At 46.0% G+C, this 17,421-nt stretch overlaps 1 protein-coding gene across 19 annotated transcripts in view; it reads left to right on the forward strand.

Annotated features, from left to right (window-relative positions):
* Positions 1-487: 487 nt before the first annotated feature.
* Positions 488-17,421, forward strand: part of RYR3 (ryanodine receptor 3) — a 529,106-nt gene continuing 512,172 nt past the window's right edge. For 6 of the 19 annotated variants that reach the window (XR_006704802.1, XR_006704801.1, XM_045450137.1 and 3 more), the window contains exon 1: positions 488-770. Coding sequence is in view for 17 of the 19 variants with exons in the window: in XM_045450137.1 (XP_045306093.1) it covers positions 720-770 (51 nt within the window). In the remaining 2 variants the exon portion in view is untranslated. The remainder of the gene's footprint in view (positions 771-17,421) is intronic. The other 13 variants (XM_045450125.1, XM_045450130.1, XM_045450128.1 and 10 more) reach the window with 7 other exon arrangements.

Consider the following 17,421-nt stretch of genomic DNA (forward strand, 5'->3'; position numbering starts at 1 on the left):
ACTTTGTTATGAATGGACAGCCACCCTCCATCCTCACTGCACCGTCTCTCTCCCTGCCTCTCTTTAGATTGTAGGCACACCTCTCTCTGCCGTCCTCGGTTGGGGGTCCGAACAACACACTGGGGTTGGAGCAACGCATTCGTGTCCCAAACACAGACACACACGCACACACGCGCACGCACACACACGCGAGGGCAAAGTGGGCATAGCGAGAGGGCTCTGACGCCCAGTCTCAGCATGCTGGAGCTAAGCAACTGGCCTTTGTTTGTGAATCGGAGCAGGGTAGGGGGCACCCTCTCGTCGCTGCGGAGCGCGCGCCTTGGCTGGGCGCGCGGCGCGGTGCGGCGGTGTGCGGGGGAGGCCCCACCGCACCCCACCCCCCGGGTCCCGGCGCCGCCCCCGCCCGCTCCGCGCGCTGGGCGCTGCGCTCTCCGCCCGGCCCGCGGCCGCCGCGCACTTGGCTGGGGCGAGAGGCGAAGAGGGGTAGGCGGGCTGCTTGGTTGGCGTTGGCGCTCTGCAGTGCAGTGGAGTGTTAGCCCAGCTCCCTATATGGTCGGGGATTAGCTCGGCGCTGCTGAGGCTGAGCCAGGAGCGGGAGGAGGAGGAGGAGGAAGAGGAGGAGGAGGAGAAAGAGCGCAGCAGCAGCCAGCGCACGCCGAGCGGCTGCTGGGGGAAGCAGAGGCGCCGGAGGCTGGGGCACCGCCGACGCCTCGGGAGCCATGGCCGAAGGGGGAGAAGGAGGCGAGGACGAGATCCAGTTCCTGAGGACTGTGAGTCTCCGCGGCGGGGGCGAGCTGGCGGGCAGGTGGGGAGGAGCGCGGAGCGGGGCGAGGAGGGGCTGCGCTGCGCCGGGTGCCCTATGCCGGCTGCAGGTGCCCGGCGCGTTCTCCGCACCCGCTGGCTGCAGAGGCGGACGAGCCACCCACCCGCGGGGCCGGCAGCGTTAGTGTGGGAAGGGGCACCTTCTCTTGCCTGCCCCTACTTCCCCTACCGCCACCCCCACCCCAGACCTCCACCTCCTCGTCTACTGCTGTCCAGGCAACTTGCTACTTGATCCGAAACCTTTGATGCCCAAACTTCCAGCCAGGGTTTGCTCGTGGTTGCCCTAACCTGGAGAATCAGAAGTGGAAGATCTCGCCCCAGAGTCGGTTCGCTCTTCCCCCCATCCCCGCAACACTCCGCCCCAGCCCCCTGCCTCCTCCGAGGTGCCCCCACGCACCCGGGAACCGCCAGAAAGATTCAGCGGGGTAGGGGCGAGCGTGGGGAGCCGAGTGCGAGAAGCAGGCGCAGGCGCTCGGTCCCACTCCTGGTATCACTCGGAAGGGAATTCACCCAGCGCTACCCCTGGCACGTTAAGCCCCGAACCGGCAGCTGCTGTTGGAGCGTTACTTGACTGCCCAGAGTGTAGGAGCCGCGGCTTCTGCTGCCTGCTCTCCCGAGCCCCGCAGGACGGGGAAACCCCGGTCTGTGGCTCCGCGTCACTCAGGTCCCCTTCCTGGCACCGGAGGGCGCTGCTCCGCCCCAGATTTTAGGGGAAGTGGCTGGGGGGCGGGGATCTATTGTAGCCACATCAACCTTGCCCCTTAGGAGTTAACTGAAAGCCTTTCAAGGCCGACTACAGCTGGGAGGTGTGGGGGGCATTGAGGTGCGTCCCAGCTCCGATTTCAGCCAGGTGACCTTGAGCAAGTCGCATAATCCGCCCTTCCTTGCCTCAGTTTCCTCTTGTGTAAAATGGAGAAAATATAACCAGCGTTTCAGGGTGATAAGGATTAAATGAGATACCGAATGTCATAATGTTTTGCAAACTGTAAATTGCTCCATAAGTGTTAGATCATTTTAAATGCGCTGTCTAGCTCTCAGGAATTACAATGAAATTCTTTCTTTCCCTCTCCCTCTCTCCTTCTCTTTAAGTGCCCCCCTTCTGACCTGGTCTCTGAAGATCACAGCTTAGGTCCTGTCCCTCTTTTGGACCATTCCCTCTTTTCCAAAGCCCTTGACTTTCTCTTCCAAACATGGTTCCTCTATCAGGGCTGGGAGTCTCATTTGGGAGACTTAAAGGGACCCACCACCCTACTAACGCTACCTTCTGATATTACAGAATTATCCGTTTCTTCATCCTGGATCCAGACCCCCTCCTCATCTCTCACACTGCATTCAAGAGCTCAAGACGGCTTCACATTTGGCCGCTCCTCACAGCCCTTTTGTTGTAAAGCTGCCCATTCCTTCCAAAACCCTGTGGAATCCCCAAGCTTTCCTTCTAACAGGTGTCCTTGATGTTAGCTGGGTGATACCTCCTGTACTCCGTGTATTGTGTCCTCCTCAATCAGTTGTTTCTTCTGCTTGCTATTAATGATCTTGTAGACGTTGCTGACTGAAGAAATCCCCTTCTGACAGATTGGGTCAGTGTGGAATAGAGGGCTGAGAGGATCGAGGTGAAATCCTGGTGGTTTTCTTGAGATCTCCACCCTCTGTGTTTCTCGTGGCTTCTGTGGTCACCTTCCCTGACATTTCTTCTCCATCAGGCGGTGTAAGTGGGATTTTTTTTGGTATGCCTATAACCAAGACTTACTGTAGAGCAATGGTTCTTAAATTGTGTATGTCGTGGGTGTCCTGCCCCAGAGATGAGAGCAGTTGGGCTCTTTTTAATGCCTATTCCTGGCCTCCTGCAGGGTTCAAGGACCCAGGTTAAGAACCTCTATTGCAGATGCACTGCATGTCAGTTATGGCTTCCAGGGAGAGCTGGAAGTAACCATGAGAGTGAGTGACTTCACATGTGGCATTATTATTCCTCCTAGTAATCGCCTGGAGTGTTTTTTAGGCGTGTTCTTCAGTGACCCTGTGAACATCTTCATCTGTGGTTTATTGGGGGGGGGGGTAGGGAAATAGGCAATGAAACTGAGATACAGGAAATCAGGTAACTTGGCCATGGTTGCCCAGAGAGTTACTAATGCTCGTCATTACATAACGTTCACTTAAATCCCCACCAGAGCCTGGTATTGAGCACTACTCCAGAGGCTGTGGTCTTCAGAATGTACTGCCACTGGAACTCCTGCTTTCTGACCTGTGACACTCTTCTCTATATATCCATGAATTAGACACAGTTATTTCTGCAAAACTGATCACCGTCAGTTTTGATTCGCACAGAATTTTGACTGCTTTTAGGGGAGTCAGGAATCCCAGGGCTGAGCTAGAAGTAGGATTTTCTCACCTTTGAACATGCCTGGGTTTGAACTCCCCCACCTACCTTTACCTTAGAGTTTGCTGCGTTTCCCAAAACAATATCTTTTAAAGCATTTTGGCCACTTGTCAGTCATGTAATACCTCCTAACCTTCATGTTGTCCTGGACCAGAACGTGGTTGATATTTGATGATGGAGAAGAATCCTATGTTTGCAACCAAGAACTTGAGGATTGCCATTCCAGATAGCAGAGGCTTTTAAACCTACTTTAAAAAAATAGACCATGGGGCGCCTAGGTGGCTCAGTCAGTTAAGAGTCCGACTTCAGCTCAGGTCATGATCTCACAGTTCACTAGTTTGAGCCCCACCTCGGGCTCTCTGCTGTCTGCAAAGAGCCCACTTCGGATCCTCTGTACTCTTCTCTCTGCTTCTCCCCCATTGGTTCTCTCTCTCTCTCTCTCTAAATAAATAAACTTAAAAAAAATAGACCGAAGAATAGCACTGAATTGAGGGTCTGTCAAGTTGTCGGTGGTTGTGGTGTCTTGTTTATTATGATAGTGACAAAAATAAAAGCAGCCGGAGCTATCAGTGACATGAAATGGGCCAGGATCACTGCAGTGATCACAATAGGTGTGTGTACTGGGGCTTTGGACACTTGCTAGGAGGTGGTGTTCACGTTCGCTGCATCCTCTGGTACATCTGAAGCCCATTCTCTCCGAGGTAGGGACAGTCCCTACACAAGGGGTTTGGAAGTGCAAGCACATCACGTAAACTAAATGCTCTTGCACCCCAAACCTTAACCTGGCTGTGTAAAACTACATATCCTCTCTGGCCTTCTAAAATCATTGGCAGTCATTCAAGTCAATGAGAGAGAGAGAGTCAGCCAGACAGATAGCCGAAGAATTTTCTTTAAGGCTAAAAATTTCCCTGCCGCTGCTGCTGGCAGTGGCATCATCCTGCCTTCCGATTGCTCTTGCTGACGTCGCCGGTGTCACTGACGTGGCTCCGAAGCTGCTCAGAAGGAGATAAACCTGCCAGCCACTCATCTGAAAGCAAGAAGTTACAGTGAGAGAGGAGTGACAATTACCGTATCTCCAGACGGTTGGAGCGGCTGGCTCTATACCAGGCTCAGAGAGTGCCAGGGAGTAGCTGTTCTCTGCTCCCCCACCTCCCTTTGGCTACAGTTTCCATTGAAAAAGAAAGAAAGAAAGACCTCCGCACCTCAGCTTGTTGTTTTAAAAACCCCACAGCCTTCTCCTTGCTGGCCCCCTCGCCACCACAGAGTTAACTGAAACAGAACTCAAAGTGAGGGAGACAAGTGTTTCCCTGAGTTTCAATTAAAGATTGGTCATAGATGCCTCATTTAGCCCTCCTTGTAGAAAGTTGTCCTCTGTCTAAATTTGCAGCTCTCGAGGGACAGGAGAAGGCATTTGTGCTGAAGATCAAGACAGCTCATGTGGTCTGGGCTCCTCCCTACGGGGTGACTAGGACAGATCCTGAATTTGAGCTGTGGCACCAAGTGTGAGCCCAAGTCCCTCCACAGCACCTTGTCCCAGGTTGGGAGGACTGTGAACCTGCGCTTGGTGGTTTATAGCTTCTGGCTTGTTTCTCCCCTCGGTAGAGTCCATTCCTGGGGCCACTGCATGATGCCACTGTCTTGCTTTCGGGAGCTTTCTCTCGAGGAGGGAGGTAGACATGCATGACTTCTTCCTTCCAGCACAGCGTCTCAGGGTGACAGTGAGTAGTAATGGAGGGAGCGTTAGAATGCAGACCCAGATACCCAGGCCTATGCTGTTGGTGAGCAGAGCTGGGCTCTCCTGCTGAGTTGGGTTTGATGTTTAAAATGACAGAATTCAGACTATCCTCACAGTCTGGGCCTTCTTGCGTCACTTCTCACATTCCCAGTCTCTTTCCCCTTGGCTCTGGAGAGCTGATCTTATTAAGGAGCTGTAGCGGAATGGCTGGACACCCAGTGTCACCTCCTTTCCAGGGAAATGCCCCAGGGTGGGGGGTGGTGTGTATGAAAAGGAAGCAAGGTCCTTCTCTCAAAGAAATGAACTTGCATCAGAAAGGCTGCATCCTCACCAAGGGGTGGCTCCCACCCACGAGGTACTGATTGCCCACAGCCAGGGGTTGTCCGGAGGGATCTGAAGCTGCCGAACTCCAGGGTCACGAGGTGATGGTGACTGTGAACTTGGAAATACTTGGAATGTGTTGCAGCCTGTGCAAGAGGAGTGAGACCAAGAACAGGTGTGCAGTTGAAGGTGTGACTGATGGAAGAAAGGTGTTTCTGACGTCTGTGCGTATTTTGTCTTATGCTGATATGATTGGTAACAGGATAAAGACACTTCAGTGCAATACGTTTTTCAAACAATTCATTCCTTTCCCATTATTAGTTTAGAGGAAAAACAAATATATTTCTCCCGTTCCTTAGGATTGATCTGAGGGGAAAAAAGTGTTGAAAAAAGGATGGGAGGAGTTTATCTGGAGATTAAAATACTATGATAATTATTTTCGAAGGGTTTGTATCAAAGTAGATCTTATTATGTCTGTCTGTATTTATTTGTCTCTTTTGCTTGTTTTGTGATCATTTGTTTCCACTCCTTCCTGAGAAGGATTTTTTAATGTCCTAATTCGGTTTTTCCTTTACCTTACTACTTAAAGAATTTTGAGTTCAGAAGCCACATTTTCTAATGACTTGGGATCCTTTTGAACGATTCTTACCAATATCATTGTATAGGCAGAAGAGGTCCTGTGTCTTCAGAAAGCAGTACTTTAGCTCATTTCCCACCCTTCCACAGCCTTTGTAAACCCTTCTCGATTATAGCTCGGTCTTTAAGCTACCCTTGATACAAGATTTATCCAGTAGGAGTGAAATGTAATAAAACATAAAAAAAACTGAGCATAGAAGCAGGAATTCTTAATTCCAGACAAAGCTCACTGTGACCTTGAGTGAGTCATTTAAGAAAACAGGTTTCATTTCCACCACTGTATGGAGATAGAATCTGCTTTCATGACTTCACAGAAGTGTAATGAAAGGCGTTGGTAATTCTAGCAATACCCCAAATGAGAGACAAGGGTGTGTTTTGTAGGACATCATCATCCTGTGTCTCTTGCATAGGACATCAGCCCTACTTGTGACCAGATCTTGTTGAAAAAGCAACTCATTTTCTCTTTCTCTACATGCCCCCTTGCCACAGGTCTCACCCTCTTCTCAGAGTTGTTACACTGTCTCCAGTGTTGGCTCAGCCCCAGTGTTGGGAAATTACCCCACTAAAGCAAACACCAACTTACCTCAAGTTATTTGACTAAAAGGCTTGATTGAGAAGGCAAGTCATTTGGTGCAAGAGCCTTCAAAAGGCCAGGCAGGCCCCCAGGATTGCGGCCACCAGACAGAACACTCAGAGTTATTTTTTGCCCTCTCAGAAAATTACCAAAGCTACGACTTCCCACAGGACCACCTTTTATTATTGAATTCCATTTCTCTTCCTTTCAAAGCTACCTTCCTCCTTCTCCCCTCCCACTTCTTTTATGAGCCCCTTCTTCCTTTCCCTCAGAGCGTTGGGACCAGCTTTTCTATGAAGCCAAGCCCTGCTTTTCCTCTGGATTTTGCTGCTTCAGTCACGTCTGTTTGGGGACTCAGGGCCGTTGGAAAGTTCCTTTTGGCCGCACCTGGATGAAGCAGATGCTTTTGTGGTGGGAGCCCAGCCAATGCTGAGGCTGCCGGGTACCACTTCTCCCCAGGGAGCCACGTCCAGTCTTCGGGGCTCTGGTGTCCTCTCAGCCATCTTCTTGTTCGGAAGCCGATGGGGTATTTTAGGGACAAAGACATTTCCAGCCACTGCAGTTTCCTTTGCTTCCGTGAGTTTTGCCATCATAGCACCTCTTCAGTTCAGAGACAGGGAGGAAAAATGCTGGCACCTTGGTCCTGACCCTGCTCCTGGGAGGAGCCCTGTGAGGTGCCAAGATGATTTTTCCCCCTCTTTATGTCGTTTCTGATTCCCGATTGTTAGAAAACAAAGTTCAGATCGGCTCTGAGACTGATGATGCAGTATTCAAAAATAAAAGCTGTGCCTCCTCTCCTCACATGCACCTCTCCCCCTCTCTAGCCCGGAGCACATTGCTGACGCTACAGGAATACACCGGGCTGTTGTCCTCTTCGGCGGGTCGCAGCCCTGCAGGTAGGAGGCACTGAGACACAAGGCTTCCCCGTTTTTTCTTTCACCTTCTACCTCTTTAGGCAGTGGGCTCCTTCTTGATTTCCGGTCTCCCAGCCCCCACAGGGGCTTGTCTACTTGAGGAGGTCTTCTTTTTGTTGGATTCCATGCCCAAGAAGAAGGAAAGCGAGCATTGTATCTTCAAGTCAGATTACAGAGAGATTCAGAAATTTCGCTCAACATGAGCCATCCCCTCTGGGGTGACAGCTGCTTGCTGCTGCTTACTTGAGGAGTGCAGAGGAGTCAGGAGAGAGCTCTGGAGACAGAGCGGCTGCTGCCTGTGCAGAATCTCGCAGGCCATCAACAGTTTTTCTACGGAGTTCCGTTTATGTGTGGTTTTATGCTGCAGGAACCAACCAGCGTGATGAGCAAGGCAGCACAGTTTTAGAGGAAGCGCGAGACTGAAAATCTGGGTTGGTGTCAGTGTGGACATGACCCACGTACAGAAGGCTTGCTTTCTTAGTCTGTCTTTAGAACGAGGCATTCACTCAAGAAATGCCCTCTATCAAAATACTGAAATGCAAAATTGTGAGCTCAGCGGGTACCATTAATGATTAGCATCATTAACAGCCAAGCAGAGCCAGTTCCTGAAGGAATGGGAATTGGATCAGTGAAAGATGAGAGCGTCTGGGAACATTACTGAGAGGGACGAGCCTGAGTGAACATGCACTGGGTCTTGGGAAGCCCTGAGTAGGCAGAGGAAGCATTAGGGCACAGGAGTTTGGACTCTGGGGCTGCTGGCACAGAAACGCTCCTCTTTATCCACTTATGGCTTCTGATCAGAGGAGAGGAAGCTTTGAGTTACAGGAGACAAAGTGGCCAACCTTAGGCTAGGCATTGGAGAGAGCACTACTTGCAACCAGGACTGGTGTACGAAATACTTTGTTTTTCTTAGTTCAGAATCAGAGGCAATGGTTAGAATAAGAAAGTCTCAGATTTTTTTTTATTTTTTTTTTAAAAATTTTTTTTTCTCAACGTTTATTTATTTTTGGGACAGAGAGAGACAGAGCATGAACGGGGGAGGGGCAGAGAGAGAGGGAGACACAGAATTGGAAACAGGCTCCAGGCTCTGAGCCATCAGCCCAGAGCCTGACGCGGGGCTCGAACTCACGGACCGCGAGATCGTGACCTGGCTGAAGTCGGACGCTTAACCGACTGCGCCACCCAGGCGCCCCGAAAGTCTCAGATTTTTATGAGGTGACTCTCCATCAAAGTGAGAGCTAAGGTGCCACCCTCCTAAAGTAGAAAAGCGTTCAAGGGACAAAAGTCCATTATCCATGATCGTGTTTGTTGATAGGTTGCTCATCATTACTCCAAGCAAATGCCGCAGAGTTCCCGAAACCAACTTCGACCAGTTCCTACTGCAAAAAAGGGAGGATGCCAAGGAGAGCTGCCTGTCTCCCAGTAAGAGCAAATAGAAAAGGCTCTTCCTGGAAGGTCCATGCTTCTCAACAGACCAGTGGCAGGGCCTGGCATTTCTTCTCTGATAATTTCACAGTTGAGTTCTCTAATGGGCTTGAGCAGAGAGAGCTAGTCAATGGGACTACGGGAAGAAATGGAAACTTCTCCATCCCTGGCACATAAATGTGCACGCTGTAAGAAGTATCGATTGGGACAGCTGTACTCTATGCTGTGGACCAGATCCAGACTTTAAATAATGCTAGAACAATGCAGGGGATCCAGTGGGCCACAACTGCACATGGAACCAAGAGCTGAATCCCGAAGGTCAAGTCAAAATAGAGCAGCTACTCCTGGAGGAGTGTGAGCCCCTTGTGAGCCCTTGCATCTGTCTGTGATCATCATTGTCTGTCATTCAGGACACATGGCTGTTGTTCTGAACTATAGCAGTGATCCACCCTCAAGTCGACCTCTCTTCTGTCTAGGCTGGCCAGAAAAGGGGAGTCCAAGAATAAACCATAGCAATATCTTGAACGAATCTCATTTCTTTGCAAGAGGGATTTTAAGATGAAAAACATAACAGAGTACACCGCAGTCCAGTGGGTAAACTCAGAGCTAAAGCATTTGCTCTGTTTGGTGGCATTTCTGTCACCAGATGCTGTAGGATTGTCTGCCCTTCCCTGGGTTTTAGTTCATCCATTTATCAAGGCATGGTGATAATGATTATATCTCAGGGATGCCTTAAAAATAGGATTAAAGGGACTCTGGGTCTCCTCTAGGAAAATGAGGTATGTATATATGGAGGGAGTGGCTTGGAATGAAAGTTGCCTTGTTGCCCAATTACCTTAAAAGGTTTCTATCAACCTAAAGTGGGAGTCATAGACTATACACTCCAGGAATACAAGGGCTTTAAACTCAGTCTGTTCTGAATCCCCAGGTATCTTAACATCACAGGGTTCACAATCTTAAACACTTTGGGGGCCAGGCAGGTAACTAAATATGTGAATCAGGCTTTATTTGCAAAGAGAGGTGGGCCTAATGTGCACATTCAGGTAAAAAATTCTTGAACACTTCCAGCCAGGCAAAATACCCCTGCAGCAGGATTGTGAGCTGCTCGCTAGCTTGCAGGCGTGGATGAACCCTCACATTTTAAGTGTATAAGCTGCCCAGGATGCATGAATATTTTTATGAGTAGGATCAGGCTCACAATACACATCAAGGTCCTTGGATGAGAATGTCAACATAAAAGACAGTGTATCATTTATCACAGTGCATAAAAGACAGATGGGCAGGAAGATAAATTAATAGGCTTAATAAATAATAGACTTGATCATCAAAATGAATTCAGATTGTGCTAGCCTTTAAAAACCCTTTAAAATGATCACATGGATATAGATATCATGAAATTTGAAGTAAGCAGGGTATCCCCTCGACATTTATTGACCAGCTACTCACTGGCCCTGACCACGCTGCTGGCCTTTACATAGATGAATAAGAAAGATATCTTAACGTTTATTGCCTCCCTTGCTGGAGGTCACGAGGGGGCTCAGTCTTATTTTGAGGTAGCAAGGGTATCAGTCATTTCAGTTGAATGTATAACAATTAATTTAAGTTTTCTGTAACTCCATGGTACTAAAGTAACTCTTACTAAAATGTGTGACCTTGGGGAGTTTCGTAACTTCTGTGCCTGTTTCCTCATGTGTTAAATGTGAGTGATGATAGTGTCTGTCCCAGACGGTTGTTGTGGGGATTAAATGTGTTAATCTGTGTTAGGTGCCTGGAAGAGTGCCCAGCATCTAATAAGTCCTCAACAAATATTAGCTATTAATACTGTCCCAACAAACAGCATCAGCATTGACATTAGGCACACTAGCTATTCCAAATGTCATTGCATGTTCATTTTATTAAAAAAATTTTTTTTAGGGGCGCCTGGGTGGCTCAGTCGGTTAAGCGTCCGACTTTGGCTCAGGTCATGATCTCACGGTCCGTGGATTCGAGCCCCGCGTCAGGCTTTGTGCTGACAACTCAGAGCCTGGAGCCTGTTTCAGATTCTGTGTCTCCCTCTCTCTGTGACCCTCCCCCGTTCATGCTCTGTCTCTCTCTATCTCAAAAATAAATAAACGTTAAAAAAAAATTAAAAAAAAAACAAAAAAAATTTTTTTTTAACGTTTATTCATTTTTGAGAGACAGAGACAGAGCGCAAGTGGGGGAGGGGCAGAGAGAGAGGGAGACACAGAATCCGAAGCAGGCTCCAGGCTCTGAGCTGTCAGCACAGAGCCCGATGTGGGGCTCGAACTCACGAACTGCGAGATCATGACCTGAGCCGAAGTTGGATGCTCAACCGACTGAGCCACTCAGGCTCCCATTGCATGTTCATCTTAGAGTTGAAAAGTACAAAAGGACAATGCCCTGTGATCATTCTGTGGTCTTGATTCCTGGTATTCTGCTTACCTATAATATGATCAGGCCTTGTGACTAGCAGTGAACCTGGAATGGACATGGCCTCAGGAGCACAGATGGATGGATCATTTCTTAAGTGCCCACTTTGCAAAGCCTCTTGTTACAAGTGAATGGGCAACATGATTTTTGGAGACTCCTAAACACAGACAACTTGTCCTTGGTTTGGGGAGATTTTTTTCTTCAACATATGTTTTCTTTATTTATTTTATTATTTTTTTTTAATTTTTTTAATGTTTACTTATTTTTGAGACAGAGACAGAGCATGAACGGGGGAGTGTCAGAGAGAGAGGGAGACACAGAATCCGAAGCAGGCTCCAGGCTCTGAGCTGTCAGCACAGAGCCCGACGTGGGGCTCAAACTCACAGACCGCGAGATCATGACCTGAGCCGAAGTCGGATGCTTAACCGACTGAGCCACCCAGGCGTCCCTACAACATATGTTTTAAATGTGGAAATATGCCTTTTTGAGAATTCACTGTATTTTCAGCAATACAAGGTCATCCCACTATAAGGATCTGGCTATGCACCTTCTCGATCCCTTTTCATGACTAAGGATGCAAAGCATGAACCTAAAGTAAAGCTTGATTCTTGTTACATCCTTTGGTGTCCTCTTCTCTGGAGGGTCCTGTTATGGGGAGTGGTCCAATCCTCTGCTTCTCACCTTTCCTATCAAACATTATTCCCATCTTTTCTTTCTCTGCTTTCCATGAAATTAAATTGGATAATGTTGGCTATGTAGTCCCTATTAACAGTTTTCCTGTCCCTGGATGAGAGTATATGTTTACCTGGTTAAAATACTCTACTTCTTGTCAGTGACAGGTGTATAGGATGTCGACGCACATGGGCTGGCTAATGGCACCTTCGTTTTGACTAGATAATATCACCCTAGTTGGCTCTTTGTTTTCACTCAAAAAGAAGATCCCAACAGCTGAAAACTTAACTGGGCAAAGTAGTTGGGAAATTTAATTAAAAGAATTAAAGCAACATTTCCCCAAATAATAGAGAATGGTTGGGCTTTTGATTTCCTTAAAGTAAGGAAGCGATTGTTCTTGGTGTTCAATCATGGTGTTTGAACAGCAATATATTTCACTTTTTTAGTTGTGAATAAAAACTAAACTGTATGGATGATCTATTTCATATACTCCAGCCTCAGTTTTTTAATATATAGAATGGTAGAAATCATAACTAATTCTCAGGGAGGGGTCAGGATGAAATGAGCAGACTCCAAGATTCTCCAGAGCAAGGCCATATTTTATTACTATTCGCTGCCTCCTTCCCTGTAAAATCTGATAATGTCTGGCACTTGACGATGTCCTCAGAAATCATACTTTATAAAATATAAAATGCTGTAAGGATGTTGCACGTGCATATTAAAAACTGGGCAACAGTGAAGTCTGATTATGTATATATAGAGCTCACTATTATAATCAAATAAATTTAAGATCAAAGTTATTGTGAATTATTTAATTTTATACATAAATATTATTGTACTGGCTCATAATTAGGCATAATTGTACAATTCACATAAATGACTATAATTAGTATAAATTGTGCCTAGCCAGATCAATCTTTAAAAAAAAAAAAGATTTAAAAAAACTGAGTATCGTAGTTCTTTCTCTCCTTACTGACCCTAAACTTGATGGTTTCTCTGGTACCGCATACCATTTTTAGATCACCACCTGTAGTGTTAAGAGAGTGGTTAAGAGCTCAGAGTAAGATCATGATGTGAATTCTATATTTGTCATTTATAAGCTATTAAACTGTCAGGACAGTTTCTTCATCTCTAAAATGGGGATATTACTAGCTTCTCACGGAGCTGTTGAGATAGTTAAATATGGTGATGTTTGTGGAACTGTCATGAGCACAGAACCTACTCATACTGTGCGTATTTTGTTTTCCGTGCTATACTCTGCAATTTGACATAGTGTGTATTTTAATGGTAGATCCTACTGCCCGGTGGCTGGGACTCCCTTTGCCATGGCTCCGGCACCCGTGCTCAGCCACTGCTTCAACCAGCCACCTGGGATCCCGCAGCAGCTGCTCCTTCATGATAGGGGAACTGTTTAGGGGGTAGAAGATGTGCTTAAAACTGTTTGTTTACTACAATTTCTAACTCAATTAATTGGAAAAAATCGAAATAGCTCTTCCACCTGCTCTTCGGAAGACTTAGCCAAATGAAACCCTGTGGGTGTGCATGTGTTTGTGCTTGATTTTCTGAACACGTGAATGAAAAGGTTGCAGTCCCAAGTCTCGCTTTTAACAAAAAACAGGAACCTGCGCCTGACCCCCAGCTGTTCGGTAGATGATGGCAAATATGTTGACCGATCCCCAGGTTTTGCTCTGGTCTCAGGTTGTGCTAAGTGCATGATATTCATGGTCATGTCCTGATGAGGCCTTCAGAATACACATAGGAAGGCAAATATCTCACAAAGCCAGGGAGGCTCCTAGGTCTAGTCTAAACTGCTAAAATCAAATGAAAATTAAAAAGCAGGTTCACTAGGGGCGCCTGGGTGGCTCAGTTGGTTAAGTGTCTGACTCTCGGTTTTAGCTCAGGTCATGATCTCACAGTTCGTGGGTTCGAGCCTTGCGAAGGGCTCTGTGCTGACAGCATGGAGCCTGCTTGGGATTCTCTCTCTCCCTCTATCTCTGCCCCTCCCCTGTTCTTTCTCTCTCTCTCTCAAAATAAATATATAAATAGACTTAAAATTTTTTTAAAAAGCAGGTTTACTGGGGTTGTAGAGTCAAAGAAATTTAGGGTTAACCTCTCTCTAGCCCATAAGTTCGGTATAATATGTCATTGGGGAAAGCATGATCCTTTTCCTCCAGACATCCTTCTCAACATATGACAAGGTACATGGAATCCCTGACATTCAAAATACTCCTGGAGATTAAGGCATTATCTCCAAGGCAAACATATTGTCTGGGGGTGGGGGAGTGGATTTAGATGTTGCTGTACGTGCTCCTGGATTATCAAATTGTCCAGGAATAACACCTTGATCTGGTAATGTGGCATTCAGGGTTGAAAGATAAGGAATGGTCGCTAGGGCACTGGCAGGTACCCGGTAGGTTACTTTGGATTTCCTAGAGAAATAGAAAAAGGGAGGATACATTAAAAAAAAAAAAAAAGGCACCTAAAGGATAAATATAAGGAGAAAGAGGCTAAGCATCACTAATTTCATAAGTTTCACCCCTTGTTATTTTGTAGATGCCAGTATCTTAGATGGAACTCAGTGTGTTTCATTAAAGAGGAGTGATTCTACACTGATGTAGGCAAAATGTGTGTCATCACGAAAATAAACCCAATGTTACCATGGAATCATCCAGGCTTGGGGATACGGGGACTAATGTCTCAGTTTCTGACCTCAGTGGCTCATATGAAGTCAGCCCATGAACACTGAGAAATAAGAATGGCCCTGCCATCACACACATGTGTGCCTGACTCTCAGGACCAAACATACACATGGAACATTTCTGGGTCCTTCTGGAAATAGAAAGTGGATATGGGACGATGCCATACATGTGAAACACATATGTGCTCTATATATCTTTGATGCCAGTTTGCTAATTATTGATATTTTTGTAGTTTTTGTGTTTCTAGATGTTTGCAAAATGATGCTTATTTGAGAAACAAGAGGTTATTTTGATGTTGTTCTGCCTTAGGAAAGATTTGTTATGTTTTAAAATCTCTAATCTGTACCAGGTACAGACCAGTAACCACTCCATATGCCCCTTTATTTCCGTGAGATTTTTGAGTGCTATCAACAGCACATACAAGCTTCCTCTACTGGCATGTGAACCTGCAGATTTAAAGCAAAACTTAGCCAGTGTTAACATCTGCAGATGAAAGAAAGTCATTTTATTGCTAGTTCAAATTACTGGATAACTCAAGATTGATTTTTGTTTGGCTTTGTACTTTATGACTTTCATGTCGCTCATCTTGTTTTTACTTTTTATTATCCCTGTTTCTTCTTAGTGCTTGTCCTCCTTTAAAACCTCCTTCTGAACCTTCTTTGGAAATTTCCTTCTGTAGGTCCCGAATAGGACTGTGATGAGGTTCCTCTTTCTTTCTTTCTTTCTTTTTTTTTTTTTTTTATTTAAAAAAAAAATTTTTTTTCAACGTTTTTTTATTTTTGGGACAGAGAGAGACAGAGCATGAACGGGGGAGGGGCAGAGAGAGAGGGAGACACAGAATCGGAAGCAGGCTCCAGGCTCTGGGCCATCAGCCCAGAGCCCGACGTGGGGCTCGAACTCACGGACCACAAGATCGTGACCTGGCTGAAGTCGGACGCTCAACCGACTGTGCCACCCAGGCGCCCCTCCTCTTTCTTTCTTTATATGAGTGTATTGAGGACTATTTGTTTTGTTTTGTTTTGTTTTGTTTTTCAGTGTCTGAAATCTGAGCTAAATCAGAGCTAATCCCTTTCTAACAGAATCATGAGACATTTATAGCTAGGTAGGGACCCATGACAATCATCTATTAATTTTTGTTTTAAGAAACTGAGATCCTATGCGTTATCCATTCATTCCTTTACCCAACAGGCATTTGTTGAGTGCTTACTATGTGAAAGACACATGCTAGGGGCTGGAGAAGATTTAAGGTGAATTAAAGACACAGTCCTCTTCTCAAGGATCTTCAAGTGTAATAGGGCAGTTTGGACATCTAAAGAATTAACAGTAAAATAGGACAAAGGATGTGTTAAATAAAGGTAAAAGTTACAAACCCTGGAAGGGATAGCTAATTTTGACTAGGAGTCAAGGAAAATTTGAAAATAGGGAGCACTTGAACTGGGTGGGTTCTATAAGGTGTTGGTAGATGGGAAATGGAGTTAAAAGGGCATTTCAGATACAAGGATCATCATAAAGTAAAACCCAGTGTGTGAGAGTCTGTGACATGTTCAGGGAACTATAAAGGCTGGAACATAGGGGTTACATGGAAGGCTTTTGGGAGATGAGACTGGAAAACTTTCTTGGGAGCAAGTCAAGATGATCTGGCCTTTTTTCTTTAGGTAATGGAGAGCTAGCTAATGTACATATAATTTATCCTAAAGGTTTCCAAAGATGTGCTTATGTTAATTTAGTGCAGCAAGGTTTTGGTAAAGTAGAATATATAGGTTCTGTAAGGATGCTTTTGCATTGTTTTTTTTCAGTTCACAGTTGCATGTCTGATGATTTGAGAATCTAGGTGGCCCTTTAAGGACAAACACAGACCACTTGAGCAACTGCATGTATGCAGACTAGACCCCAGATATGTGAGACCATTGGTGAGGCAGAACATCCACTGATGGGAAACTGGCCTGGCCCCAGAATGGAAATAAAGAAGGGTCTCATGTTGCACCTAAGCCTGTCTTCATGGGATGAGGACTATTCCGCATCTACAAAAGGTGATTTACTTTGGCTCAGGCCAGGTGGTTTGAGGTGACATTAAAAGAAATAGGTACTTCAGGAACATCTAGAAAATAGAAACTGATTAGCCCTGAAGGGCACTTAAAGGCTTTATGGAGGACTGTGGCTGCTAAGTATCAGCCGTGTCCCTTATACCTCAGACTGTTAACTTTGGCCCCTGCATTCTTGCCAGAGGCCATGGCTTGTCCATGGAGCACACAAGCCCCTTAAAGGCACAGTGGTAATATGGTGCAACGCTTTCTTGAATAGACATTACAGACCTTACTACCCTGGTTCTTGCCCTTTTGTGACTTACCATTTGGTCACATCCAATACTGAGGAGAAATAGAAGATAGAATTCAAATCAGCACATTTAGATTATTTGTTTAAAATTTTGCTAAAAGTTTGGTGAGGAACATGACTGCAAAATAATTGATAATTATTGTGGTCTGAACTAAATAATCTGGTACTTGATCATATTGTGCAAATTTTGTTTTGTGGTACATAAATCTCCTTTTCTCCACAAGACTGAATAGCTCTCAGGGGGCAAGGTCTTCTTTGTTTAGTTAGTTTGATTTCTCAGGATTCCAATCAGTGCTGCTTCACATACACAGTGGCACAGTGATTTCTTGAGTGATTGTATATATATACACACACACATACACACACCACATCTTTTTTATCCATTCATCTAGACAGTGTGGACTTCTGATGGAACTGAGTCTTTTTCCATAAACTCAGGGATTTGGGGTTTTTATTGTTATTTCTGGTGTATCTCTAATGGCCAA

Source organism: Leopardus geoffroyi, chromosome B3 (assembly GCF_018350155.1).
Source record: "Leopardus geoffroyi isolate Oge1 chromosome B3, O.geoffroyi_Oge1_pat1.0, whole genome shotgun sequence".
Lineage (NCBI taxonomy): Eukaryota > Metazoa > Chordata > Mammalia > Carnivora > Felidae > Leopardus > Leopardus geoffroyi.